General features: G+C 42.9%; 1 protein-coding gene across 9 annotated transcripts in view; it reads right to left on the bottom strand.

The window, feature by feature from the left end:
• Nucleotides 1-27,095, bottom strand: part of FRMD4B (FERM domain containing 4B) — a 321,646-nt gene that overhangs the window by 162,363 nt on the left and 132,188 nt on the right. The window contains exons 1-2 of one of the 9 annotated variants that reach the window (XM_053219083.1): nucleotides 8,169-8,308; nucleotides 1,447-1,582 (exon numbers count right to left, since the gene is read on the bottom strand). The exons of 5 other annotated variants lie outside the window; for them this stretch is intronic. Coding sequence is in view for 2 of the 4 variants with exons in the window: in XM_053219077.1 (XP_053075052.1) it covers nucleotides 8,169-8,330 (162 nt within the window). In the remaining 2 variants the exon portion in view is untranslated. Of the gene's footprint in view, nucleotides 1-1,446; nucleotides 1,583-8,168; nucleotides 9,575-27,095 lie in introns of those variants that run through there. 3 more of the 9 variants (XM_053219080.1, XM_053219077.1, XM_015072433.3) reach the window with 3 other exon arrangements.

The raw sequence follows: 27,095 nt of genomic DNA, 5'->3' as shown, positions 1-27,095 counted from the left end.
AGCTATTAGCTAAGGCAGGGACACTACATAAAAGCACTAGTTAGGGAAAAATAGTTATTTAATCAACAAGGTTTGCCCAAACACAAAATTCAAGAGACTAAAAAAGATTAGGACATTAGGGGGAAAATGGTACTATTTATCGCATTCATCAGCCTCTTTCAAGTCAAGTTTATTTTCAAGGATGCCAGAATCTATATCTGTTACATATGAACACCTAGAGGCACACATATGTGTAATTACATAGAGATGGCAATTTTAATTTTTTTCACGAGGGTCTAATTTTCTGCCTCCTTTCTGTGCTTGAAGTCATATCATCTTGCTGTAAAGTTTAGAACTACAGGTCTGATTTCCTATTCGAATCCTTCACACTTTTCCATAGCCTCCAAATCAGACATCACAAAGCCAATGTTCAAAATAAACAGAAGAGGGGGCTAAACAGGAAGTTACTCTGTGCTGCAACTCCACCGAGAAAGGACGGTAGAAGGAAAAACAAACACCAATCTGAAAGGCAGGAGAGTCTTTAACTTGGTGTTTCTCAAGCTGGACGACAAAGGCTCCGAAATGCTTTTCAAAGATACTGAGACTGATTTTGTCGATTTTAAACAACAGTCTTTCAGAAGTATACTTCTGTCAAGTGATGGGCTAGAACATTAAGACCGCTTTCCTTCTCAGTTTTGGGGTATCTTCACATCTCAGTTCCTTGCCCTAAAACCCTAGTCTTTGGTTACCAGAAAAGGTGGGAGATGAATTTGCTCGGCGATAAGGAGACTCGTATTTCATTTATCTGCCAAGTTTTCTCTCCTTTCTGTATGTGTTGCTGCTGTTAACTGACTCCATGGCTGCCCAATCCCTTCAACAGTGTAGGATCCAATCAGGAGGCTGCCCTGAGAGTGAGACTGTGTCCTGAAGCCAGATTCCACATCCTTTAAATCAACGCAATCCTTACTTTCCACTTCCTTCCTGTGGGTCCTTCCTCAGTTCAGGCTTTGATCCCGGCACCTGTTGGGCAGGCATTTGCAGAAGACCCCATGATGTGCTGCCCAGACTTATTCCCTCAGCTACCAGGAACATTCTAAGCTGACAGCTCTCAGCTCCCTCTGGGGATTGCCCTCCCTTATAGAGCTGCCTACCTCAAGGTCAAGGTCACTCCGCGTTCTCAAGGGCAGTCTACTGCCAACAACGTGTTGATGTAGGTGGGAGGGAAGAACAGCCCTCTTGTTCCAAATGGGGACAACTCTCAGTTCCAGAGCTACCCATGAGGGCAGCTGAAGGCATTGCTGAGCCTGAATTACAGCCCCGTTTCTCCTCTGCTCCTCCTGCTTCTTTCTATTCCCTTCTACAGGTGTTGATCCCAGTGAGCTCTCTGGTAAACTTCCTGCTCGTTAATTTGTTTCAGGAACCAAATCTGCATCAGCATTCACGCTGTCCCAGGGTAGGACTGCTTACCTGGCCCCTGCAGTTGAGTGCGTGACTGATCAGCTCTGACCAAGGACCCACAAGAAGTCACAGGAGCTACTTAGAGGCCAAGCATTTAGTTGCCAGTGCCAAGTCCCGAGGAGCTCTTCACTCTCCATCATGGTAACTGGCACCGTGAAAGAACATTCTGTGAGTCTAAGTGACAGTGATGAGCAGAGCTAATGGACAACTGTGACTGGACGGTAGTGTGAACCACAAACAAACCTTTACTTCTTTAAGCCATTAGGATACTGGGGCCGTTTGTTGCCATGGCAAAACCTAGCCTATCCTGACCTATACACCTGTGTCACTGCAGCAGCCCCCTAGCTCCCCTTCCTTTCCCGCCTCCACTATGTCACCCTCTCCCAAATCTGTCAGCCTCACTGCTGCCAGTGATACTGCTAAATCAACCTCTCCCCTGCCCCCGAAGTTCTGCAGAAAAATATCAAAATCCTAAAGTAAAAGATCATTCAAATTCAGATGTTAATCAAAATCTCTGCCTCTGATTCCGACTCGCTCTTTTTCTCTCCCCTGCTCCTGCCCTCTCTCCCCATCGGCCTTAAAAAACTGTTTATAATTCCACCAAAGCCATGTTTTCCTATGCCTGAAATGCCCTTCTGCCTTTCTTCATCTATCCAACTCCTACTTTCCCCTCAAACCTCAGCTTGAGAATTGCCTCCTCCAGGAAGCCTCCTTGGCTCTCTTCCTCTCCCTTTTTGCTTTTCTCCAGTCTGACTTAGATTCCCTCCACTAGTGTGCCTAGAGCACCTTGGCCAAGGGCCTCCCACAGAGTTTCATTTCCTTATCTGTCTCTCCTCCTTGACAATAGATTTCTTGACGTCAGGAAAAACGCCTATCTTGACCTTGTGTGGCTGACACCTTGGGACAGTAGCAGGGATGGGGTAAGCACTCTGATCATTATTTTAGGTACAAATAAATGAACAAACAAACGAGTCAATCTGTAACTCCAATCATGTTCTACAACAAAGGACCTCGTAAAGGTAAACTGAACATTCATCCTGAATATTTATTTATTATTTTCCTGGTGACTAAGTTTTTGATGAGAAAATTCTTTCATATTCCTTCAAGTTCTATTTTTTCTATGACTGAAGTCTGGACCTTTTCCCCTCTAGCATTCTGTACCCAATACATTGCTTTTTTTTCTAGAGTGGGAACTGTTGAACTTTTTCTGTAAAGGAGCTGACAGTAAGTATTTTCACCTTTGTGGCCAATATCATCTTTGTATGAACTACCTGACTGTAAGTAGTTAAGTCACAACTACTCAACTCTGCCACTGTAATGCAAAAGCAGCCACAGACAGCAAGCAAATGGGTGAGCAGGGCTGTGTGCCAATAAAACTTTATTTACAAAAACAGAAGGCTGTGTGTGCAATAAACTTTATTTGCAAAAACGAGAGACAGGACAGTTTTCTCTTGTGAGTCACAGTTTGTCAGCCCCTCTTCTAGTCTGTGTAACTCAGAGTAATGTGGAGAGTGAAGGGTGGGGACAAGCAAAATATACAGGGTTTGAAGCACACAGGCCACTGAATGCTCAATGGGGAACCTGCCTTTTGGGGGCGTTGGTCTTTTCCTTCCAATGCGGTGGGATGCAAAGTTCATTTGTTATCAGGATCATCAAAGTGTTGGACAAAGAGAGATTATTTCCTTAGCGACCCTAATGGGAGCTGCCTGTATTTCCTAGAGTTTTTGTATGGCTTAAAATGTGGGTCTACTGTGTGAAGACAAGAAAAAATACCCAAGGCCCACCCTACACACGCTGTGGGAAACCACAGTCTCTTTCAGTGAACATCCTTGCCTGTAAAGATGGGAATGTACTTTCCAGAGAACTAGTATCACTTACAAAAAAAATAATAGTAATACCCGGTGCTACTTTATCAAGTACCTTCTACGGGTCTGCTGTTAAGTACGGTACATACCCAAGGGCTAACATTTATTGAGCATTTGCTTATATCAGGAAGGGCATTTAGTGTTACAGATACTATCTCATGAATTTTTCATCCTGTTCATAATGCAGGTACTACAGTTCTCCCCTTATACCCAGGAGGCTCAAGGGGGGAAAGCGGTTTGGTCAAGGTCAAATTTGCTAAACTTTGAGTCTATAGCCTCTGCTGTTCTGAACTGTATGCTCCCCACTCAGTGCCAACTGCCTGCCACAGGGGAGCTGACCCGGCCTCTTATGGTCACTTGAATATCTCAAATTCTGTCTAAAGTTACCTCCTGCTGGAAGGCAATGACTCCATTCAGAGTTTGCAAGAAATTCTAGCTTTGAGGTGTTGGGGATGAGGGGACAGCTTAATCCCAAGAAACAAGCTGAGGCCTTTGTTAGAACATGTCATGCTTAATAAAAAGCAAAGGGTGTTGATCTTTTTTTCAACCACATTCTCCCACCATTTTCTACTTCAGTTGTTTGTTAACCCTAATTAATTGCTATAACAGAACCCATCCAGGCAAGATATCAGCAGGATAGATATACGGCTGATGAATCAGCTTTTAAGGTTTAGCCCCAAATTGAAGGTGAATGTCTCAGTCTGCTACTTTAACCAAATTCAAAGCTTCACGCATAAAGTAAGTCTTTGTTAAAAGGCAGCCTCAGTGCCGCTTCAGCCTGCTTTTTATTTAGTCGCGTTACTACAGAAATGCCTTATAGCTAGCGCCTTAATTATTCATAGCTTTTGGCAAATTAAGTCTCCTGCCTCTCCAATATCTAGATGTAGAGGAAGTGTTCAATTCCAAAGAAATGATGCCTTCCCGGCTGTGCCAGCCAGGCAATAACGTTGTTGCCAGATTCCTTTATGAATAGGTGGGAGATCTTATTTCACGTATAGTATATAAATAAACAAAACACCCCCAGGGAACCGTCAGGTATTTCATGTAATGGATATCTCCCGCACCACCCTTATTTCTCTCTGGCGTGATTGAGCCCGGATTTCCTTACAAACCAGACTATTCAGACTAGAAGCAAGAAAGATGACACCTTTCTATCGTCAAGATGATAAAAAACTGAGTTCAGTAAAATATGTAACCCTGTGGTGTTTCCAGTCCATTTGCCACTAAACTGGACAGTACCACTGAACACTCCCCTTCGTGCTTTAGAATTTGTAATTATGGGATAGCAATAAGGGTATTCTAATGATGAGCCCCCACCCCTTTAACTCAAATTACGGCGGCGAAATACTTAGAAATATATTTGCCATTAATCTTTATTATATTAGAGAGCTCTAGATTTGAGGTTCTAATAATTCAAGTGTAGGGGGCATTGCTGATTGCAGCTCAACTGAGCACTGACCCTCCCCCACTGTTTGGCAGCTGTGTGGTCCGCCTGGGACCAACTTCACTCCCAGCTTCACAAATGGGTCTGCTCTCCCACTGGTCTAAGCCAATCAGTGTAATTAGTGTTTCTCAACAGTTTTATTCACGATCATCTTTTTAAGGAGCCTTTTAGATACTTTTTTGTTTGCTAGTCACCTCCTCCCCCTGCAAATTCTAATGCCTGTAGAATCCTGTATATCTGTTTAGGTATTCTATGTACATCTGTGCTCTATACACAAAAAAAGAGTAAGATTCTTGTGCCACCCTCCTACCTTTAAGAAACAATGTTTGCCTCTTGGGGGTCATGTCACTCCCATTGAGAATGCCTGAATTATAATCCCATTCCCTGTGCCATTCAGTGCATGGCATTGGGGGTGGGCACCGTCCCTAAGTTAACCCATCAGAGTGAAAACTGGAATTTTTTTTTTTTTTTTGATAGCTGGTGGATATGAGAAGTTTTCTTTCTTCCTGAATGGGTTGATATCTGGATCTAAGCCCTGGAACTGCTGCAGCTATCTGCTATCATGATGGAAGAAACCAGCCGAAGAAAAAGCCAACACACGAACAAGGCTGGAAGAATCATGGGCAACAAGTATAGTGCTCTGATCAAACCATACCTGAAGTTCATCCAACTGCTAGACTTCTCAGTTGTGTCAAAAGTGCCTTCTCTTTAATTTGTAGGTTAGTATGAGTTGAGTTTCTAAAATGACAGAGCAGATAACATTTGTTGAATGTCTCCTAAACTCTAGGCACTGGGCTAAATATCTTGTGTCAATTAATTCTTTTATCAAACTCTGTGATTAGCACTATCATATTTCCCATTTTATGCATGATTAAACTGAAGCATAGTAAGGGTAAGTAACTTACTCATGATCAAGTGTAGGCAGAGGTCAGATTTATTCCTATGTCTCTCGAACTTGGAGCCTAAGGTATTAACTACTTTATTATACTGCCTTTCAGTTCTATATAATTTATTTATTTATTTATTTTTACTTTTTTTTTTTTTAACGTTTATTTATTTTTGAGACAGAGAGAGACAGAGCACGAACGGGGGAGGGTCAGAGAGAGAGGGAGACACAGAATCCGAAACAGGCTCCAGGCTCTGAGCCATCAGCACAGAGCCCGACGCGGGGCTTGAACTCACGAACCGCGAGATCATGACCTGAGCCGAAGTCGGACGCTTAACCGACTGAGCCACCCAGGCGCCCCAAGTTCTATATAATTTAAATGACTATTTTCCTGATCATTATTTAAAAGGCATTAATGAAAATAGTGTTTCTTTTTAAGTTTTTAAAAATTTTATTTATTTATTGAGAGAGAGAGAGACAGAGAGAAAGAGAGAGAGAGAATCCCAAGCAGGTTCCACACCATCAGCACAGCGCCTGACACAGGGCTCGAACTCACAAACTATGAGATCATGACCTGAGCCGAAACCAAGAGTCGGACACTTAACTGACTGAGCCACCCAGGCGTCCCAAAAATGGTGTTTCTTTGCTAGCAATTAGTTTATATTGTGCAATTAAGAAATCTATGGTCCTTGCAAGTTTTAAAATATTCTAAAAATTCTTTTCTCATGTACAGGAAACTCTAAACTTAGAGATCATTTTCCACTTATCATTATTTTAGATGTCCTTTTTTATTATCATGAGAGGGTATTGGCTCAGTCCCCATCCATTTAAAGAAGAAAAAATCTTCACTTTAGTAGGATAATGCTTCAAGTTGCTGTGCTTCTTAAAAATAATTATTGATAAAACTGATAAAGAGTCCATGGGGTCTCCAGATCCTGGAACCTCCATTTTTTATCTGGTCACTGACCGCAAAGAGATAAACTATAGCTCCCCTGAACTTGGGGAGAGACACATAAAGGCTGTCTGGTTGGTTCCAATACTTGTGTTCTCCTTTTAAAAGTTTCTCCAACCTTAAAAAGCAAAAACAAAACTCTATCGGGGTCACTTCTCCTACAGACCAACGCAACAATGATTTCCCCAAAGAGAAAAATGCTCAAAGGCAGACACTTCAGGCTCCGAAATGCCAGGTGATCCGTGGACTGTATGTAGCCAGATGGGATCTATACCACAGCTCCATACTACTCTCAAACCCCCACAGGCTGCCCCGCTTCTCAGCCTGGCTGTGGGATTCTCACAAACTGCAAAACATCAGAGACATATTACCCAAAGTAGGAGTCGTGAAAGCAAGAAGCAAATGTTCCTCACATTTTAACAAGGCTGATACGGACATCAAGGATGACGAGGGGATGCTGATTCTTTACACACCCACAGTTTAATCCCCAGAGCTGATCTTCTAATTTTGCTTGATTGATGAAAGACTACAGCCTGTCAAAACCAGAGGCTCCGATCCCATATAGGACTCAATACAATGAGATACACATTATAGCCATAGTGGGAAGGGGGTGAGAGTAGGGGGAGCCAGGAACTGCAACAAAGCTCTTTCCACATCTCAGGAAAGAAAACATGATGATATATTCCTATAGCAAACACCAGGCTTAATCTTCCTAAATGCAATGTAGTTTGCTTTTTTTTTTAACCTCAAAGATATTAACAACCCAAGCAGAGGACTTTATTTAAACCCACAAATGACTGTCCAAAAAAAAAAAAAACAAAACCCAGGGAAGCTTCAGTCCCCAGAGAAGATGAACGGTCTCCCAGTTGAATAAAGTTGCTGCATTTTTTGTCTGCAGGATGGGACCTAGCAGAGAAATAAAGAGGCTGTGTTGGGTGAGGGGACTAAATCCAAATGTAAGCATTCTGACAACGATCAGCCAGGCCACCCCTCCCTCCCCTAGCCATCCTCCTCCTGCAAAGTATTCACAATTTGCTGTCCTTCCTCCAAAAGCCAGTAGACACAGAATCAGCTTTTCCTGGCTCTGCCTTGCAACGTGGGGCTGCCTGATGGAAAACTGAAATACAAAGAATGAAAACCCACCAAGGCCCCTCTGATGGTAAATTGGTGTGACATGGCTGATCCTGAGATGCTCACCCCCACCCCACCCCCAATACAAGAAAAAGAAGGGATCGTCTGAATGTCAAAGTCGCTTCGGGCAGACCTTCCGCTGCAAAGCCACAGCTTTCTTAGCTAAGTGCCAGGCAGTACACCATCACTCTGTAACAGACGTCTGCAAATGCTGGTAGGAACTCGCAAGTGCTCCCGAGCCCAACGGGGGACAATCCACGAGCTTTGTCAGGCAACAGTTATCCACAGCTGCTGAAAATTGACCCAGGAGCCAAGCAGCCCGCTAGGAGTTTTAAAGTAAGAGAGAGGTGGAGACAGAGAGAGAGAGAGAATAAAATCATACAGGTGGAACCGGCTTCCCAAGAGCGCCTGGCATCCTGCAAGGGCCCTGGGGCGCCGCGCGCCCTGGCTCACCTGGTACACGTCCCGCAGCCCGCACCACGTCCGCAGCACCTGGTGGCAAGCCCGCAGCCTCTCCGTGTACCATCTTCGCAGCGTGGACACGGTCAAGTTCCACACGAAACGGCTGCCGCTGAACAGCAGGTCCTCCACTCCACACATGAACACCGAAGCCATGCCGCCTCCTCCCTGGGACCCCGGGGCTGCCCAGCTCCCCGCCGCTGCAGCGCAGCAAGCCCCCACCGCGGCGGCCCGACCGCCTAGGTTCCCGACGCCGGCTTCTGCGGGCAGCCTGGGGGTCAAGCCTTCCACCAAACTCGTCTCTCACCGTGCGTCCCGGCCAGCCTCCGGCGGCATGCCCCGGGATTGGGCGCCCGCCAGCCAACGGCTGCGGCTGGCACACAGAAGCCCAGTGTCCACCCCCGCCCGCTCCGCTGGCTGGCAGCGCCGAGCGAGCTGCGCTAAGCTCCGCCAGGCGAGCCCTCGGCGCTCCCGGGGCGCGGGAAGCCCTGGCCGGCGAGGACTCCCCCTGGCGCTCCCCGAGTGCGCTGGGCAGAGGGGGAAGTGGAGCGACTCTTTGCAGGCAGAGAGGAGAGCTGCATTTCAGCGCTCTTGCTTGCGCGTTCTGCAGACACACACACACACACGCACACACGCACACACGCACACGCACACACACGCACACACAGCAGCAGCCTGAGCCTCCTAAACCGCTTTGGGGAGCATCTCACTTTACACTACAGGGTCTTTGTACACACTGTACACGCTGATAAATACCTCTGGGCAGCCACAGATGCAGGAGGAAAAAAAAATCCTCCGAAGCATCCCTTGGGACCTCACTTCCCTGGGGGACAGCCCTGAACGTCTCCTTGGTTGTGCTGGAGGCAGGAGATGAAGACAACGGTCTCAGAGCAACAGTGTGCGCGCGCCTGCACAACTTGCCTTGGCTTCTAATTTGAGGGTCTCCACCAAAATGACACCCCGCCTGTTGTTGCCAGCCAGAGGGCAGGTTCCCTCACCTTCACACTGTGCTAATTCCAATGCAGCAGTCCGTTCTCGAGAAAAACAAAGAGTGTTCTTGGTCTTTAGCAGATAGCTTCCAGTTATTATGTGCTGGGAAATCATGCTCACAGGAGAATCCCTGATTTGGTTCTGGAGAATTCGGCCTCTGGATATGTCTAGCAGCAGTTGCCAGCGCAAAACAGCACAGGTAGTTTATGCTCGACTTCAAACTGAAGGAAATTGTTTGACCATTCATGAAGTCACCAGATAATTAATGGTTTTTGTTTTTGTTTTTTTACGTTCTCCCCCAGGAACTGATATTGCCTAAGGCATTTGGGAAAAAGCCCTCAAGGAGCCTCATAGGCCACCAGTGTCTATTTTCCTTTAGAATATGTGTACATTTCAGTCGCATATAATAGTATAACGTTTGTTTTGTTTTAATGTTCATTTTGAGAGAGGCCAAGACAGTGTGAGTGAGTGGGGGAGGGGTGGAGAGAGGGGGAGGGAGAGAGACAATCCCAAGTAGGCTCTGCACTGTCAGTGCAGAGCCTGATGCTGGGCTTGATTGAACTCACCAACGCGGACCATGACCTGGGCCAGATCAGGAGTCAGCCGCTTAACCAACAGAGCCACCCAGGTGCCCCTATATGACATTTCTTACAGCAAAAGCACTAGAGCAAATTCCAGGATGTTGTTTTTTTTCCCCCAGAATCCATCTGTAGGACAATTGTCTGTATTTTATTGATGGTTTCACACCTGGGCTGTAATCTTTGCTATTAAGTGGCAGAAAGTTAAGGTGCCAAAGCCTGTCTCCTGAACTAGCTCAGAAGGCTTCAGGACAGATTATCGACAAGTAAATCAGCTTTATTTCAGGTTTCAAATGTGCCTTTGGAATCTTAATTCAGTTGAAACTCAATCAGTCAGAACACAAAATGAGTTCTCAAAGTGCCTATTGTTTTTGAAGTGCCCATAATCACGAAACTTTTAAATGACATTTCTTTTACTACTTTTTACTTCTTTTTATTACTAATAAAATCACCTAAGAGTTTTTGGTTAGTTCACTGGACACAAGACCTGTTCCAAGATTTGGAAACAATTCTTCACAGTAAGTTCCTCTATGGGCTCATTAGTATTAGCATTCTGATGATATTTCCCAACATAATAGTCACGGTGTTTATACAAAATCAGAATATACTAGGTCTTATGGAATCAAAAGAAGTTGAACTTGGTTTGAAAATGAAAATGTCATCATTCTAATGGAAAACTACTGAACTTCAAAAGTGGCATATTAGTATGAGTGAATGGTTGTGGTATATTTATTTTTTTAATGATGCAGTATGACTGTATTCTCGGAAATGTCGGGCAGCAAAGGGAATACCAGAATAAAACCTCCAACAGGTCAATTATCTCTGTCTCATGACACCATGCTCTCAGAAGAGATGCTCTAGAAACCGGGACTGTTCTCTCTTTGTGCATAGGTCTAAAGTCAAGTTCCCAGGGGCGCCTGGGTGGCTCAGTTAGGCGGTTAGCTTCGGTTCAGGTTGTGATCTCGCGGTTTGTGGGTTCGAGCCCTGCGTCGGGCTCGGTGCTGACAGCTGAGAGCCTGGAGCCTGCTTCAGATTCTGTGTCTCCCTCTCTCTCTGCCCCTCACCTGCTCACATTCTGTCTCTCTCTCAAAAATAAATAAACATTAAAAAAAAAAAGTCGAGTTCCCAAAAAGCTTTTTGAAGCTCGGTCTTCCCCAGCACAGCCAACTTTCCCTGGGGACTTGGAGAGCTGGTGGACACTCAGAGCTGAATGCAAGACAAGACAAGACATCTTGTTGCCACCAATGTCAACACTGATGCTGCTTCTAAGCCAAACAGCTTTCCTCTCCTGTGGAAGGAGAGATTTGAAGTTCTAGGACAAGAAGGAAGGAAGGTCAAGTTCCTCCACACCAGGTACCAATGGGAGGGAAGTGGGGGGAACAATTGAACCCAGATGTGCAGCAGTGGAGAAAAGAGCGACCCAAGTGTGGCATCATTCTTAAAATGGACTAACCACATGGGACAAACCAGATCCCAGGCACACACCCTTGAAGCTGGTCTAAAATTTCCAGTGGAAAGGGAGCTAAATCAAGCCTGTTTCAAAATTATCTTGCCCTTTCTTTTCTTTTCTTTTTTCTTTCTTTCTTTCTTTCTTTCTTTCTTTCTTTCTTTCTTTCTTTCTTTCTTTCTTTCCTTTCTTTCTGAGGACTTTCCTTCCTCTTTAACATCAGAGTTCTCTGCAATACACTGTAATTTCCTGCAGCTCTCTCTGGAGACTTAAAGAGATGCTTCGGGTGACAGCATTACTCAGACACCTGAGAGTTCGGCTACAGAGGTAAAAGAGAAATTGTCATTATCCCTGAGGCTCCTGGAGTTCTCCTTTGAGCAATCAGCAGGAAGAAGAGCATGATGCCAGAAAGACAACACAAAATGCCAACTCCTGTCTCTAGAAAGAGATAGCCAGTTGGTAACATAGCAGCTTCCAATGGTCCCCTCTGCCCATCAAAAAGACAGAGTTCACTGTCAGTGGACATTTTTAAGCTGTATTGTCTACGTACCTGAAAAGCCAGCATGGCTAAATTCTGATAGACTCTGAACGTCTGACATCGGGCCTGAGGGGGATGAAAACAAGGTCTAGTTCAATGGCACTCAATCAGGAGAAATTTTGCATCCCTCCCTCTGGGACATGTGGCAATGTTTGGAGACATTTTTGGTTGTCACAACTGAGAGAGAGGAGGCTACTGGCGTCTAGTGGGTAGAGGCCAGGGATGCTGCTTAACATCCTACAATGCCCAGGACGGCCTCCACAAAAAAGAACTCTCCTGCCCAACGTGTCGGTCATGCAAGGATTGATGATCCCTTGTCTAATTAAATGCTATATACCCTGGTCTTCCTCTCACATGACTTTCACTGAGGGAAACATTCTTTCCTCTTGATAGTCCCCCAAAAAGGCAGATTGGGGAAGGATACAGCAATCATTTTATAATGGTTTTCATGCACTCACAAAGAGCTATAATCAACTCAAAGCCCGTTGAGAAAGAACTGGAATGTCATTTTCTATTATTTTCACTTACCTTTTTGTGATTTATCCTAAAAATGGGGAACAGTGATTTTCATCACAAACTATATTTTAGCACTTTAATTTTTGGTTTTATCATTTCATTTCTTTTACTTTTATTTTTCAAAAATGTTTATTTTTGAGAGAGAGTGAGAGCGCAAGAGTGGGGGAGGGACAGAGAGAGGAGATAGAAAACCCAAAGCAGGCTCTGCACTGACAGCAGACAGCCCGATGTGGGGCTGGAACTCACGAACGCGATAGATGACCTGAGCTGAAGTTGGACGCTTAACCGACCGAGCCACCCAGGAGCCTCATTGTTTCACTTAAATTAGGGCCTTACCTGGGGTGAAGCCCTTCTTTGGCACATTAAAAAAATTCCCATAATGACCCCAATGTGGAATACTGATGTCTCCCTTGGGCCATGCACTGCTACAAAGTTTCTCTTGCAGCAGGATATTTCTCCTTTCTCCTCTTTTCTCTATTAGACCGGAAGCTCTATCAGGAATCCCTGCAGGTGAGGTGGGGGTGGCGTGGCTGGACGGTTTCTCCCTGTACAGGAGAACCCCATGCATTGGAACATGTTTTGTGACCTTGGGCTCTGCCCACTACATCCCCAGAAGTGCTCCCAGTCGTTACGATACCAGCAACAAAAGCGCCTGCACACATTGTGACTGTCCCTAGGTATGGTGGTACCTACTTCCCCCATTCAGAAACCACTGGTGGAAATAGGGGAAGGGTCTTATTCATATTTGTCTCCCCAGGGGCTGGCACATAGCGGGCAATCAGTAACTGTTTATTGAACTGACAAATGAATGACCGTTTGTCTCGACAGTGAATACAGAAAGATGTTCATCCATTCCCCAAGTACATACGTCTTGGTCATTAAAAAAATTATGTACTGGGTTTGCATTATGTGTCAGGCAGGGAACTAAGTACCTAGAATGCACTGTGACAAAACAGAGATGATCTCTGTCTAAGTGGGTCTTAGAGTAGAGGGGGGAAGGCAGACAAGGGAACAAGAAATACCGAGGAAGCAGGCACTGCCGCAAGGGTTATAAGGGAGACAGGTAATGTAGGATGGCGGTGTGGGGCGGGGTCAGGGAGTGCGTCTCTGAGGCTGTGAAACAGCAGCTGAGACAAAGGGTTGAATGGAAGAGAGCTAGGTGATGCGGGAAGAGACACAAATAGTCCTCCAAGGCAGAAGAGCAAAAAGAACTAAGGCCCTAGGGCAACACAGATCCCAGATTTGTGGAGCTTAGGTAAAATGGCGGAAGAGGATGCTTGAGCAGTAGGGGGCCAGGGAAGCCCATCTGGGTGACAGCTGCAGAATTCCAGGGGTGAGAAGAAAAGGCTTAGGGTAGGCTTGTGGGAATGTCTGCATAACTAAGCCAAAGGAGACCAACAGGTCTCTCATCCCACCAGGACCACAGGGCATTAACCGCAGAGCAGGGTGAGGGTTTGGTGGGTGAAGATGTCCCCTTCACAGCAACTGTGCAGAGTCAGGCTTCTCACTCAGGGGCTCTCTTTGACCTTCCCCTTTCTCCATCTCACCCCAAGGAGGAGGCAGGAGGGCTTGTAAAGGGAAGAGAAGTTCTGCTTCAATCCCACTTGATCCAGAGGCTACGTGGTCTTGTTCTTCCCTCTACTCCTGCTTTCTCTCCTCTTCCCCTTGGCTGAGAGAGCAAGGAGAGCTTTAGTCTTGGACTCAAGCAGGAGGAGACGGAAGGGAGTAGGCAGAAGTAGTAGAATCCTGAAAGGGAAGGAACCAGTCGTTATTGCCAATAGCCTGGTCAAGGCTGACCAGGAGGCTGGTTAAGTTCTACAGCTGCCTTCATGACTCTGGATGGCTTTTGGCCTCACAAAGATCTAAAAAACACTACAAACTAAATAATATCCAGCACTAAGGCATCTATCCAGCTTCTACTCTTTGGCAAACTCATTCCACTCCTAGAGGAAAAAAAAAAAAAAAAAAAAGGAAGAAACCAAACCAAACCTTCTCATCTTCTTCAAAAATCCCATCTGTTATTTTACTAAACCAAATTCTTCTTCCTCAAAGGAAAAAGGAGCGGTGCTATCTTTATTGTATGAGGTACAAAAAAGGGAGCAACATGCTAGACTCCACACTGTATCCATTTTTACTGGTTAATCCATTGAACAGATATTGGAAGCTCTTGCCAAGTCAAATTTTAGAAGTCATCTTGTGTCGATGTGAAAAGCACTTGAAGGGGATGTTGGTTCCCAAGAAGCCCACATAGGATCAGAGGGAAAGAGCTGATCTTCATTTTGGAAGAAGAAATAGGATCAATGTTGTGACTTACCTCTCACCCCCATAATTTGTCACCTCTTATTTATACTTAATTTACATGCACACCATCAAGGACAAACTTAAAATAGTAATAATTGGTCTATATAGCACCCTATGTTCAAAATAAATAAAGGCAGCCCCACATAGAGCATCAGTTGATTCTCACAGTATTATCCCAAGCTCCAAGGGAGAAAGGCATTGCTGGCCCCATTTCATGGATAAACAAATTGAGATAAAGAGAAGCTGGGTAATTTGCTGAAGATCAGTGGGAAAAGCATTTGAAAGCATCTTAAAGGATATACTGCTAATTTTTCCAATCCTTCTTAATTTGAGAGACAGAAGGTTAATTTCTTTTGCACTTATAAGTTATTTTCTTTGGCCTCACACTACAGTTTACAGGGTATGAATGGCTCTGGGACTTGTGTATTCCTCCAGGAAGTGAATGTGACAAAATGCCCACCCTTTGGACTTACCCAATTTAAGTAAGAATAAACAGCAATAAGAAGAAAAAGAAATTCTGTGATGAAAAGTAATAGAATCATTTTTATGGGAGTTAAGAGTAGTTACTTGAAACCCAGTGGAACTTCACTTCTATACAACAAATGACAGAAGGAAAACAAAAAGATACGTAAGGAATCTTGACTCTCCAAAGATCAATCATACTATCTATGTGCCAATAACTGTAGTAAAACAAAATAAGAGAAATCAGCCAAGATAATGGCTTGCAAAGTAGTAAAAACTTTCAAGACCAGTATACTCTGGCCATCAAACAAGTAAGTTATAAAAAAAATAGATCATTTTCCTGTTATTGCTAAAAAATACAGAATGATTTGGTAGGATTATTGCTAGGAATTTCGACTATTTGGCCCTGAGCAGTAAGAACAAAATAAAAGCAAAGTTTGGCATGCCAAAAAAAAAGAGAAAGAAGGAAAGAAAAAAGATGTAAAGGTATTTACTTTATCTTACTATTCTAAAATTAACTGAAAGTTGACATGAGTGACATTTTGTTCTCAACTACAAAATGGATTGTCAACAGGAGAAAGAAGCTGAAAGCTGCATGCTAACAGGCTGAAGTCCTATGGATATTTTATAGAGTTGAGAAAACAGATGTATATTCTTCAGATCAAGAGTTCAGAGAGCTCTAGGCAGTATTTGAAAGGAATGAAGAAAAGAACTTCATCATTTGGTCTTGAATCAATAACAGAGAAAGAAAACAGGAGTTTCACTTTTGAAGGAACTGGCACCAAAGAAATTTAAGGCAGATCTCCTCACTCTAAAAAGATTCCATTAGCATCTCAGTCTGGTGGGCTTTCAGATCATTTTGGTTTATTCTCTGCATGTTTATATATTTCCACAGATGGTGTCGGCTGTCTGTTCATCAACCATCTATCCCCCTTTTCAGAGCCTTCATTTTCCATACCCCTAGAATCAACGATGATTGATCTGAGGGAAGGCATGACACCCCATCTGTCAGTAAGATATACGGTGAAGCCTTCTAAAGAGTTCTGGAAAAGATTTCCCTCTGAAAACAAAAAAGGAAGAACACAGAGTTTTGTCAGCATATTCCTTGATTCCTGCTTGGGGCACTGTTGTAGGAAGACACAATGCTCTGGGCCACAGCAGCTATCTTGTGACCAAGAGGACATGTGTTGACAGCAAAGATAAAAAAAAAAAAAAGTATAGGAAAAGCCTGGGTTCTTGCTGACTTTGTTGAGATGTCAAACCAAGCTGGAAGCAGCCCACATTCAGATGGCTTGCAATGAGATGTAAACAATAAAGGGCCTTATATAGTTTAAGCTGTTTTTAATTGGATGTTTTATTAACTTCAACAGATCACATGTCAAAACCTACCACAAAGTTATAGTAATCAAGACAGAGTGGCATTGGCATAAGGACAGATATATAGATGAATGGAAGAGAATCAACAGTGCAGAAATCAATCCTCTCATTTATGGTCAATTGATTTTTGAGAGCCAACACCACTCAATGGGAAAGCATCGTCTTTTGCACAAACGCTGTTAGGACAGCTGGATACAAACATGCAAAACAATAATGTGAACTCTTACCTCACATCATATACAAAAATTAACCCAATGTAGACCAAAGAACTAAAAGTAAGAGGGAAATCTGCAAAATTCTTAGAAGAAAACATAATTGTATACCTTTGTGACATTGAATTAGACAGTGGTTTCTTAGGTATGCTATGAAAAGCATAAGTAACGAAAGAGAAAAATAAATTGGACTTTATCAAAATTAAAATTTTTTGCATTTCAAAGAATACCATAAATAAAATGAAAAACAAAACAAAACAGCCACTGACTGGAAGAAAATATTTGAAAATCTTTTATCTGATAAGGAATTTATATCCAGAATATATAAAGAGCTACAACTCAGTCAGAAAAAGACAAATAACACAATTTAAAAATAGGCAAAGGATGTGCATAAACATTTCTTTAAAGCAGATATATGAGGGACACCTGAGTGGCTCAATCGGTTAAGCATCTGACTTTTGATCTCAGCTCAGGTCTTGAACTCAGGGGTTGTGAGTTCAAGCCCCGCACTGGGCTCCAATCTGGGCATGAAGCCTGCTTTTAACTAAAAAAAAAAAAAAAAAAAAAAGATATATGAATGCCTACTAAGCACATAAAAAGATGCTCAACGTCATTAATCCTTAGGGAATGCGAATCAAAACCACAATGGTATACCACTTCATACCCATGACAATAGATACAATCAAAAAGAAGAACAATAACCAGTGACAGCAAGGATGGGAGAAATTATAACTTTGCACATGGCTGGTATGAATGTAAAATAGTACAGTCACTGTGCAAAAGATTGGCGATCTATCCAAAGGTTAAACAGAATTACCATACGACCCAGAAATTCCATTCCTAGGTATATACTCTGAAGAAGTAAAAACATGTGTTTAAAAAGAACAACTTTGGGGGGCCTGGGTGGCTGGGTCATTTCAGCATCCAACTCTTGATTTTAGCTCAGGTCATAATCTCACAGTCATGAGATAGAGCCCCACATGGGTCTCCATGCTGAGTGTGGGGCCTGCTTAGGATTCGCTCGCTTCTTCTCTCTGCCCCTACCCCTGCTTGTGCTGTCTCTCAAAATATATAAGTAAACATTTTAAAAGGGTGATTTTTGTGATTTGTGAAGAAATAAAATATATAAATCAAGAATAAATAATCAAGCAATCATAAAAAAATAAGTAATGACGGAAAACAGAAGGAAATACTGATCCCTGCTACAAACTGGATGAATCTCGAAAAAACTGTGCTAAGTGAAAGGAGACAGAGAAGATCACCTATTTTATGATTCCATTAACATAAAATGTCTGGATTAGGCGAGTGTACACAGATAGAAAGTAGATTAGCAGTTGCCTAGGACTGAGGGGGTCTGGAGGGAGGGTAGGGGAAATGGGGGGATGACAAGGTTTCTTTTTAAGACAATGAAAATGTGCTAGAGTTAGATTATAGGGGTGGTCGCACAACTCTGTAAATATACTAAAAGCTGTTGAGTTGCACAATTGAAACAGGTGAACTTTATATGTGAACTGTATCTCAATAAAACTCTTACCAAGAAACAAACAAATAAATAAAATAGAACACATCTTAACCCTTTACCTATATTTCCTAAATATTCTACAAAGAGCATGCAATAGGTATATTGTCAGGAAAAGGTGTTCAAATTTCTTGACTGGAAAAAGATGTGGACAAAACACAGTAAAAATAAAAGCCGGAAATCAGTACTGCACGTGAACTCCACCGTGAAACTCACTAAACGTAGACAGGAAACAACTAAAGGAAAATACATCAAATTATTGACCGTGATTTTGAGTTGGGTTCACTGGATGATTTTTATTTATTTTTTGGCGGGCTCTCTTTTCCTTATTTTCTGTATCAGCACATATCACTTTTTGGTCTCTAATTTTGAAATGCACATGAAATCATACAAAATGTTATGGAGTGAATGAAATGTAAGTCTCTCTCCCATCCTGGTTCCCCAGCTCCTCATTTTCAGGCCTGCCATGTAAGATTGCTCAAATTGTTTACTGCACGATGGCATGTAGCCGAGGCAGTGAGTGGAGGTTATAATCTAGCCTGGGCTCTGCTGGATAAGCCACAACTCTGGGCTCTGAGGAAACAATCTTTTTCATCTAAACCACAAGAAGATGCTATGGAAGGAAGTGACAGCCCTGCCCTTGTCCCCTCCATAAAGGCTGCCACTATGCCTAGTTTTTCGCGTGCCCCTCCAGATATCGTCTATGTTATCCAAACATACACGTCATGCTGTATGCATGCAATAATTATTTTAAAAGAATAAAGACTTTTCAGGAAAAGCAATACAATATAATCAGAATTCAAGTACTTCTCGAGAAGTCATTCAAGGTAAAATTGAATTAAAAGGAAGAGAAAAAAAAATAGTGTTTGTAACAAACAAGTCTTAAGGGAAGAATCCCAAGAGCAAGGATTGATTGCTGGACTGTCTTCTACCACTTACCAGTCTCCAATTCACATATATTGTTTAAGCAGCAAATGAAATTGATTGAAATGCAATTGCCAAGCAGGTTGATGCTTGGTACTTTATTCACCATGCTCCGCACAGCTTAGGAGAGTGTGGGGTGCATGCAGTCCAGCTCCCACTGTGGGGAGCGTGAGGATTTTCATCTGCTGAGACACCTGGGAATGAGCGTCCCCATATGAAGCCTGACACTTCTGTGTCCTTCACACCAGAGTCCTTGAAAACTAGGAGAATTGCTCAAACAGAAACCTAGGGCACTCTGTTCATCTGTACTCTAACACCTGTATAGTCATTAAATTTGGGCTGAAGTTTCTGCTTATTTAGAGAACAGGATGGTTAAATCAGGAAATACTTCAAATTATGAGATCTGACTGCAAGGATTGCTCTGCTACTCTGAGTAACCTTTTAGGCTTTTTGCCTGGGTTTCTGTTCCATGTTTTGCCTCATTACAGAAGGCAATACTGGTCTTCTTTTCCTCAGGCTCTTCCTCTGCAGGTCTTTCAGTTCTAAAAACTCTTTTCCACCCCAGGATTTCACCCAATGACCTCCTGTTTATCTTTCCAGCCTTAGCTTGAATGTTGACTCCTCAAAGCAGGTGAGCACCTCATCACAGCAGCTGGATCTCACCCCCAGACCATATGCTCCATGAATGCCTGCCTTGTCACCATTGCACTGCCATTACTTAGTGCTTGGCTCATAGTAGATACTCAGTAAACCAGACAAATGAGTCGATGGCAATGCAAAAGCTATCCATGATCCCAGGAAAGCCCTCACTCATTTAAACAAATGGAGTGTCATTTATTTTTTTTAATGTTTATTAATTTACTTTTGAGAGAGACAGAGAGAGAGAGAAAGAGACAGCACAAGCAGGGAAGGGGCAGAGAGAGAGGGAGAGAGGGAGAATCTCTAGCAGGCTCCATGCTCAGTGCGGAGCTCAATGCAGGGCTCAATCCCACGACCCTGGGATCATGACCTGAGTTGAAATCAAGAGTCAGACACTTAGCCGACTGAGCCACGCAGGAGCCCCAAATGGAGTGCCATTTCAAAGAAAGCTTAGAATTAACTGAAAGCCAAGAATAATAAGGCTTGGAACCTACTTTGGAGTAGAAGAGTTTTCCCAGGAAGAATTGGGGAGACACATGAGCCTGGTACTGAATCAGGGCAATTCTCAGACGAAAAACAACAACACTGGGATAAAATGGTTGGGACCTAGAAAGGTGATCAGGTGGCTTCTGTGTGAGATATTGCTACTACAGGCAGAGGACACTGTGTGCTAAGAAGGTGACATGTTGAACCATCTCGATTTTAATGTGACCTGATTCAAAGAGGTCTTGACATTAGCAGTGGGATTATCCAAGATATATTTGTCCTCCTAAGTGGCTTATTCTCTAAAGCCCCTTTCAAGAGTGCTTTGAGACGTTCTCAAACTAGTTCTGTTTCTATTACTTCAAGTTATGCTAGGAGCAGGTTAAGAAGACCTGAACTCATTTGCCTTGTGGATTTGCTCTCTGTTTCTATTTCTGCAACAGAATACTTAAGTCTGTTAACTGATTAACTACAAGAGTGCTGGGAATGTCAACAGTTACTGGCATTCTTTTTGAATGTCATTTTCCATACATGCCACTACATAGTTTTAGAGATGATAAAGAATTGAAATGAGTAATTTCAGATATGCGGTTTAGAAATAAATACAATGTGGGGCACCTGGGTGGCTCAGTCGGTGGAGCATCCGACTTCGGCCCAGGTCATGATCTCACGGCTTGTGAGTTTAAGCCCCGCGTCGGGCTCTGTGCTGACAGCTGGGAGCCTGGAGTCTGCTTCTGATTCTGTGTCTCCCTCTCTCTCTCTGCCCCTCCCTAGCTCATGCTCGTACTCTATCTTGCTCTCTGTCAAAAATAAATAAACTTAAAAAAAAAGATTAAAAAAGAAATAAATACAATGCAAACATATTTACATGATAAAACACAGCTACCATAAATACTGGAGTTCAAGTTGGAGAAGAACTTTCAAAGGCCCGCAATCATTGAAATATGGTTGTGTGGAAAGGAGGGCATCCAGATTAATTCAATTCCCTTCCAAAACAGTGAAAATGTATGCAGACTGACCCTCTTCAACTATTCCATTCAAGTAAACTACATGGCAAAGGGGAGGAATGTGTACCTTCAGAGGCCAGGGGCAGGACCCAAAGCAATTTTAGCAATGGGAAATTGAATTCCCTGATTTTACCTTAAAGATTCATGTAGATTTTGTAATCTTCTCCAAAATAGATCTTTGATTTTCCTTCCAAAAATGCACTTAGTAAAACTGATGGTAGGGGAAGAGGATGCAACATGTTTATTTTGGGTTTCCCATAATCCCTTAGGGCACCTCTTAATACCCTGATGAAGACAATGCATTACCCTAGTGTAAGAAGCCAGCGTTAGACATTAGGGGATACAATTCTTGTATTTTATACAAACTTCAGAAAATCTTTTAGTTTAGTTGAAGTTTTTCCATCAACAAATGATTAAATATGGTAATCGATGTATAGACAATTCTTCTGGAATCTCAGAGATTCCTATCATGGCACATACCACACTATAGTGAATTTCTCATTTCTTACGCCTCTTCAACTGCTGTGGTCATAGGGCAATTACCCGACATCCACTGTACCCAAAATAAATAGCTTAAGCTAATTCTGGTAATCCCCTTCTCCTTCCTACGTGATTGGTTTAGGAAACAGCATGTGATATAGTCCTGGCCATTAAGACCCAGTTTAATGGGAGAAGTTTCCTGGGGGAGCTTTTAGGAAACTTTTCCTAGAACTGGCACAGCTACCTTACCACCAGTTTGACGATGAAGCCAGACACACATGCCATTTAAGCAAGACAACTACCGACAAGGGAAACTGGAGTCTTCAAGCATTGTATGGGATGCTCACTACTGTGAGATAATACTGTTTCCTTGCTAATGAAGCCAATTTAACGTGTGACTTCTCTTTTACTCTAGGAAGTCTTTAACAATATACGTTACATTAGACTGGAACTTTGTGGAGGGCAAGATGTATGACTTATTATCTTTGCATCCTAGAGTCTAACACAGCATCCTAATTAATATATGCAGGATGAAAATGAACCAATTATCAAACTTACGATGTACAAAGTGAATTTCCCAGCTGACTCTAGGCCTCCGAGACACCTAAGATCCAAATGAGCAACCCAGATTACAAACACTGTGACATGAAGGGAGATGGGGGTTGTTGGTATTAGGAGATAGTACTACAAATGACCTCAACATATTATTGATAATATACATGAAAAACAGTATTCAAAAGGGAAAAGGAACCTGAGATGCTAGCATGGAGACAGCTGGCTAAAGAAGGGGTAAGGAAGATCCAGAGTGATTAATTTGGTTTAAAGAAAGCACAACCTTGGAATGTCTGGATTATAGCACAGTTCATTCAGATACAGAAGGCAGGAGAGGAACAGTGCTCATTTACTTGTGGGAGCATCCAGGAGGACAGGTCAGTAGCAGCTGGATGTGGAAATAATACTGATGTCCCTACATTGGTGACACCCAAAGATTAGGTAAGATCCCTAGTACTTCATTAGTACAAACTGTCTGGATCTCAGAGGTACTTTGAGGGTTAGCATGGATTTAGGGGGCTCAAATGGACCCACAGATAGTCCTTGGAAAAGGAAGATCTACTCCTTTCTGATATTCCTCAGAAAAGAAGCTACGTGTCAGGCATTGATTCAGAGAGTTGCACACACATCAACCCATTCTAATGTCCTCAGAAACTCTTAAGTATTATCACCATCCCCCTTTCAAACCTGGACAGATTCTTCCATCAACCAAGAATTCATTGAGTGGTAAACACAACAAGGAATGCCATGTAGTGTAGTATTCTCCAAGAGAATCTTTTCTAGGAAAGGGAAGCATTCAGTGATGGGTAAAGAAGGAAGGAGGGAACCCTTCCTCATCAGGTAAGTGGAGAAGCAGGCCTCATTCTTGCCATTACTGCTTACCCCTGAGACTATGGAATATCAGGTGCTATTCAAGTACAGTCACAGGATTCTACACAGGGAGGAAAAACAGGCTGGACAGGTTTTGAAGTGTGGAAACCTTCAATATGCGTCGAATGCAATCAGCTTGAAAATAAAAGAGGCTTAAGGACATGGTAGAATTTTACAAATTCAAGGTACTCTAGTTATGAAATATTAGTATAGTTCTCTCTCTATTCCACACCTTTGTGTGTGCATGCAAATGCACGCGCGCGCGCACACACACACACACACACACACACACACACACACACACACACTGGTCTCTCTTTGCACATTTTAATTCTACTTAAAATCAGAGACCAGTCTTTTCCTAAGGATATTTTCTCCTGGGTTCTCTTAAAGAAAAGTCAAAAAGAAAATCTGTGAAAATCTCCCTGAGATTTCTGTTCAATAATAGAACTCTGAAAAATTAAAAGTTATAGGTTTTCTAACCTAATCATATTCATCATATCATTTTCAGTAATACTAAGTATGAAAAAAATGTGACTCTACATTTAAACTTGTTTATTAAAGTTAGAAATATCAGATGTAACTTGAGTTACAATGCATTGATTTCTTGGGGCGTGTGGGTGGTTCAGTCGGTTAACTGTCTGACTTTGGCTCAGAGCATGATCTCATGGTTCATAAGGTGGAGGCCTGCATCGGGCTCTGAAGCCTGAAGGCTGCTTTGGATTCTGTCTCTGTCTCTGTCTCTGTCTCTCTCTTTCTCTGCCCCTCCCTCACTCATGCATGCGCACGCTCTCTATCTCTCTCAAATAAATAATAAACATTAAAACATTTTTAAAAATGTATTGATTTCTTGTTATATATAAAGCACTCATTAAGCCTTTGATCCTCACCACGATCTATGAAATAGATTTTATTAATATCTCAGTTTTACAGATAGTGAAACTGAGGCATAGAGCAGTGAAGATAGTGACAGGTTAGATTCAGAGACTGGAGACAGACATTGGGGTACCCAGAGAATAACAGTAAAGGTAGAATAGTGAGTTTAGCACTTGGTACTGAGTGGAGTTGGGCCCAAACACAGTGGGTCAAGAAAGATTAGAAGTCAAGTTCACATGAGCACTTGGGAATGGGGACACCAAGAAAGGAGGACAAGGCATGGAGAAAGGTGAGTTGGTTGGTTCAGAACTCAAAACTCCATAGGAATGGATAAAGGGTGCAAGAGGACTTGTTATATCCATGTATATCAGCGGGGACCAGTGCTATCTCAGTGGTGGCACATTAACAGGCAGCCAAAGAAAGCTTGCTGAAGCAGACAGGAATGAAAGGGGTTAGGAACGTAGTCTAGCAGCCTAGGAGAGAAATGTGGGGTGCCAGCTACACAGACATTGCAATGTCTTTATCTGACAAAACTTTTTGCTTCCGAATGTTAGAAACATAAATTTAACTAATTTAAGCAAAACAGGAACTGTATTGGTATTGTCTGGATGTCTGGGGTACCCTAATGTCTACCTGTCTCCAGTTGCTGAATCTGACCTGTGGCTCTCTTAACTTCCCCAAATAGGGGGACAGGAAGGGTCAAATGGGCCTTGAGGATGCCAAGAACTATTTCTTTCTTCTTGCCTTTGACACCACTTCCTTTGTATGGTCCATTCATTCTCTAAGGTGTGCTATCTCAACAGGGTATAAAAAAACCACAATGAAAGCTCCAGGTGCATGTCCTTCCAACCTACTAATGAGCCAGCTCTTCCCTGCCAGCCCCAGTAGGTTAAATCATGGGATACCATGTTGATTAACTACCATAAGACCTGTGGCTGGGGTAGAGGGGGTGGTGGTGTGCATAGTGATTGGCTCAGCCAATCAGGAAGCAGGAGTCATTCCAGGGTCCAGGAGGGTGGGGTAGCATGACTGGCAGCCCCCTACAGGACAATTGGTCAGAGTGTGGGAAGATCATTTCCTTCAGTGAAGGAAGTTTCTGTTACCAGAAGAAGGAGGCAAATGGACACTGGGCAGCAGAAACAGCTGATGTTCCCTCTTGCCTTTGAGGAAAACCAGCATCCAAGCTAAGGCAGAACCACTGCTAAACCATAATGTGCTTTTTTTTGGAACACACGGTAGTGTCTGGCTTATTCTGATACCATTATTTTCTAGTCCTTTCTTCATTTGTGCCAGAAATTAACTAATCCATGGTGACATGTTTTCTGGTCAGCAGAAAGGGCCTTCTAATTTCATGGCAGCCCATCCAACTGAAATTTAAATTTAACTTGGCCTCTCCTAGTGAAACAGTATGCACAATATTAATAGTAAAGGTATTTATATATATGTGGTTTCAAAAAACATTCTTTTGCATTTTCAATGATTTGGTTTTAGGACATCTTGGGTATAATACTTAATAAATCCTTTTTAAAAATTTTGTTTAATGTTTATTCATTTTTGAGAGACAGAGAGAGACAGAGTGCAAGCAGGAGTGGGGCAGAGACAGAGAGGGAGACACAGAATCAGAGCGGGCTCCAGTCTCCAAGTTGTCAGCACAGAGCCCGACAGGGGGCTTGAACCCATGGACTGTGAGATCATGACCTGAGCCAAAGTCAGACGCTCAACTGACTGAGCCACCCAGGTGTCCCAATAAATTCTTCCATCTGTTCCAGGAATGGATGCGTTGCTTTTTATTTTATTTTTTCACCCACAGAATATCAGTAACACCACATTCTTAATTTTATTGGGATCCCATAAATCTAAAAGCTTAAAATGTTATTAAAAAGGCCCTCACCACCGCCATCTGGGAGGGCACTTTCCTTTCCATAAGTCCCACATAAAAAGACACAAGGTGCCAAATGCTAAAACCTCTTGCCAAAGTTGGCTTAAGGTTTCTAAATGGTCAAAGGCATGTTCACCCTCTCACTCATTTAAAACTTACAAAGCTCCAGTTTCGATGAACAAAGGCCCTTGGAAAAACCTGCACTGGATTCCAGCCGACACGCCACAGAGGTGCCTACAACTTTGCTGCAAAGACGCCAGTGGTGCCAAGCTCAAACCAAAGCATCTCAGTGTCTGGACCCTTCCAGTCAATGGTTATCACTTCTACAGGCTCAGATGCTCTCCGGCAAGGAAGGAGCATCTTTCTCCTGCCAACTTCCCCTTTAAATAGGCTTGCCTCATTTCCTTTGTAAAATATGCACTTTCCTTCCTGTCTTCTTCTCCAACTTCTGGAGGAAAAAAGAAGCAAGAAACTGCTAAGTGATAACACCTCTTCATTTGCAATTTACCTATCACCTCCTCCTAGTAAGCCATTTCAGTTTGTTTTGTGGCAGCAAATATGGCCTGTGGGGTACATCCCCACAGTTGTCAATGGATAGGGCCTAGAAATAGGGAGTGGCAACAAAAGTGTCATTCACTTTTTTTTTTTTTTTTTTTTGAGATTGGATTGAGCATGAGATTGCGTTTTTCCTTTCCAAACATCAGGAATTTGATTTCTTTTTTTTTTTTTTTTTTTCCTGTTGGAGCCCAGGCCATGTGAGGTTTTTATTCTTGGTATTGTGAGGGGAAAGAGAGTTAGGGGGTTGGGCACGACTCTCTATGGAGCTTAATGACCTAGATCAGGGACAGCATATTTTTTTTTTTTTTTGTAAAGGGCCAGATAGTAAGTATTTTAGCTTTTGTGGGACAAATGGGTCTCAGTTGTGACTACTCAACTCTGCCTTCATAGTGGAAAAGTGCCAGACACAACACAGACTCCAATGGGCATGGCTGCATGCCAACAAAACTTTATTTACAGAAACAGGTCACAGCCTGCTGACCCCTGATCAAGATTATGGGTAGGAGAGAAGGCACAGACGAAATGGGGAGGTGCAATCAGGAGGAAATCTGTGTCCGAAAAGGAATTCAGGAGCAAACCTGAACAGTTCCCCATGAAGTCATGGAGAACTCTGCATTTCTGACACATGAAACATGCCTTTCAATTAATAGTAATGCAAACATGCCCTCCCCCCACCCCTACGTGCAAACAAAAAAACCCCTCCCTCTGTTGTG

This window comes from Acinonyx jubatus, chromosome A2, assembly GCF_027475565.1.
Source record: "Acinonyx jubatus isolate Ajub_Pintada_27869175 chromosome A2, VMU_Ajub_asm_v1.0, whole genome shotgun sequence".
Classification (NCBI taxonomy): Eukaryota; Metazoa; Chordata; class Mammalia; order Carnivora; family Felidae; genus Acinonyx; species Acinonyx jubatus.
Note: the sequence above shows the minus strand (reverse complement) of the source record. Positions and strands in the feature narration are given on the sequence as shown.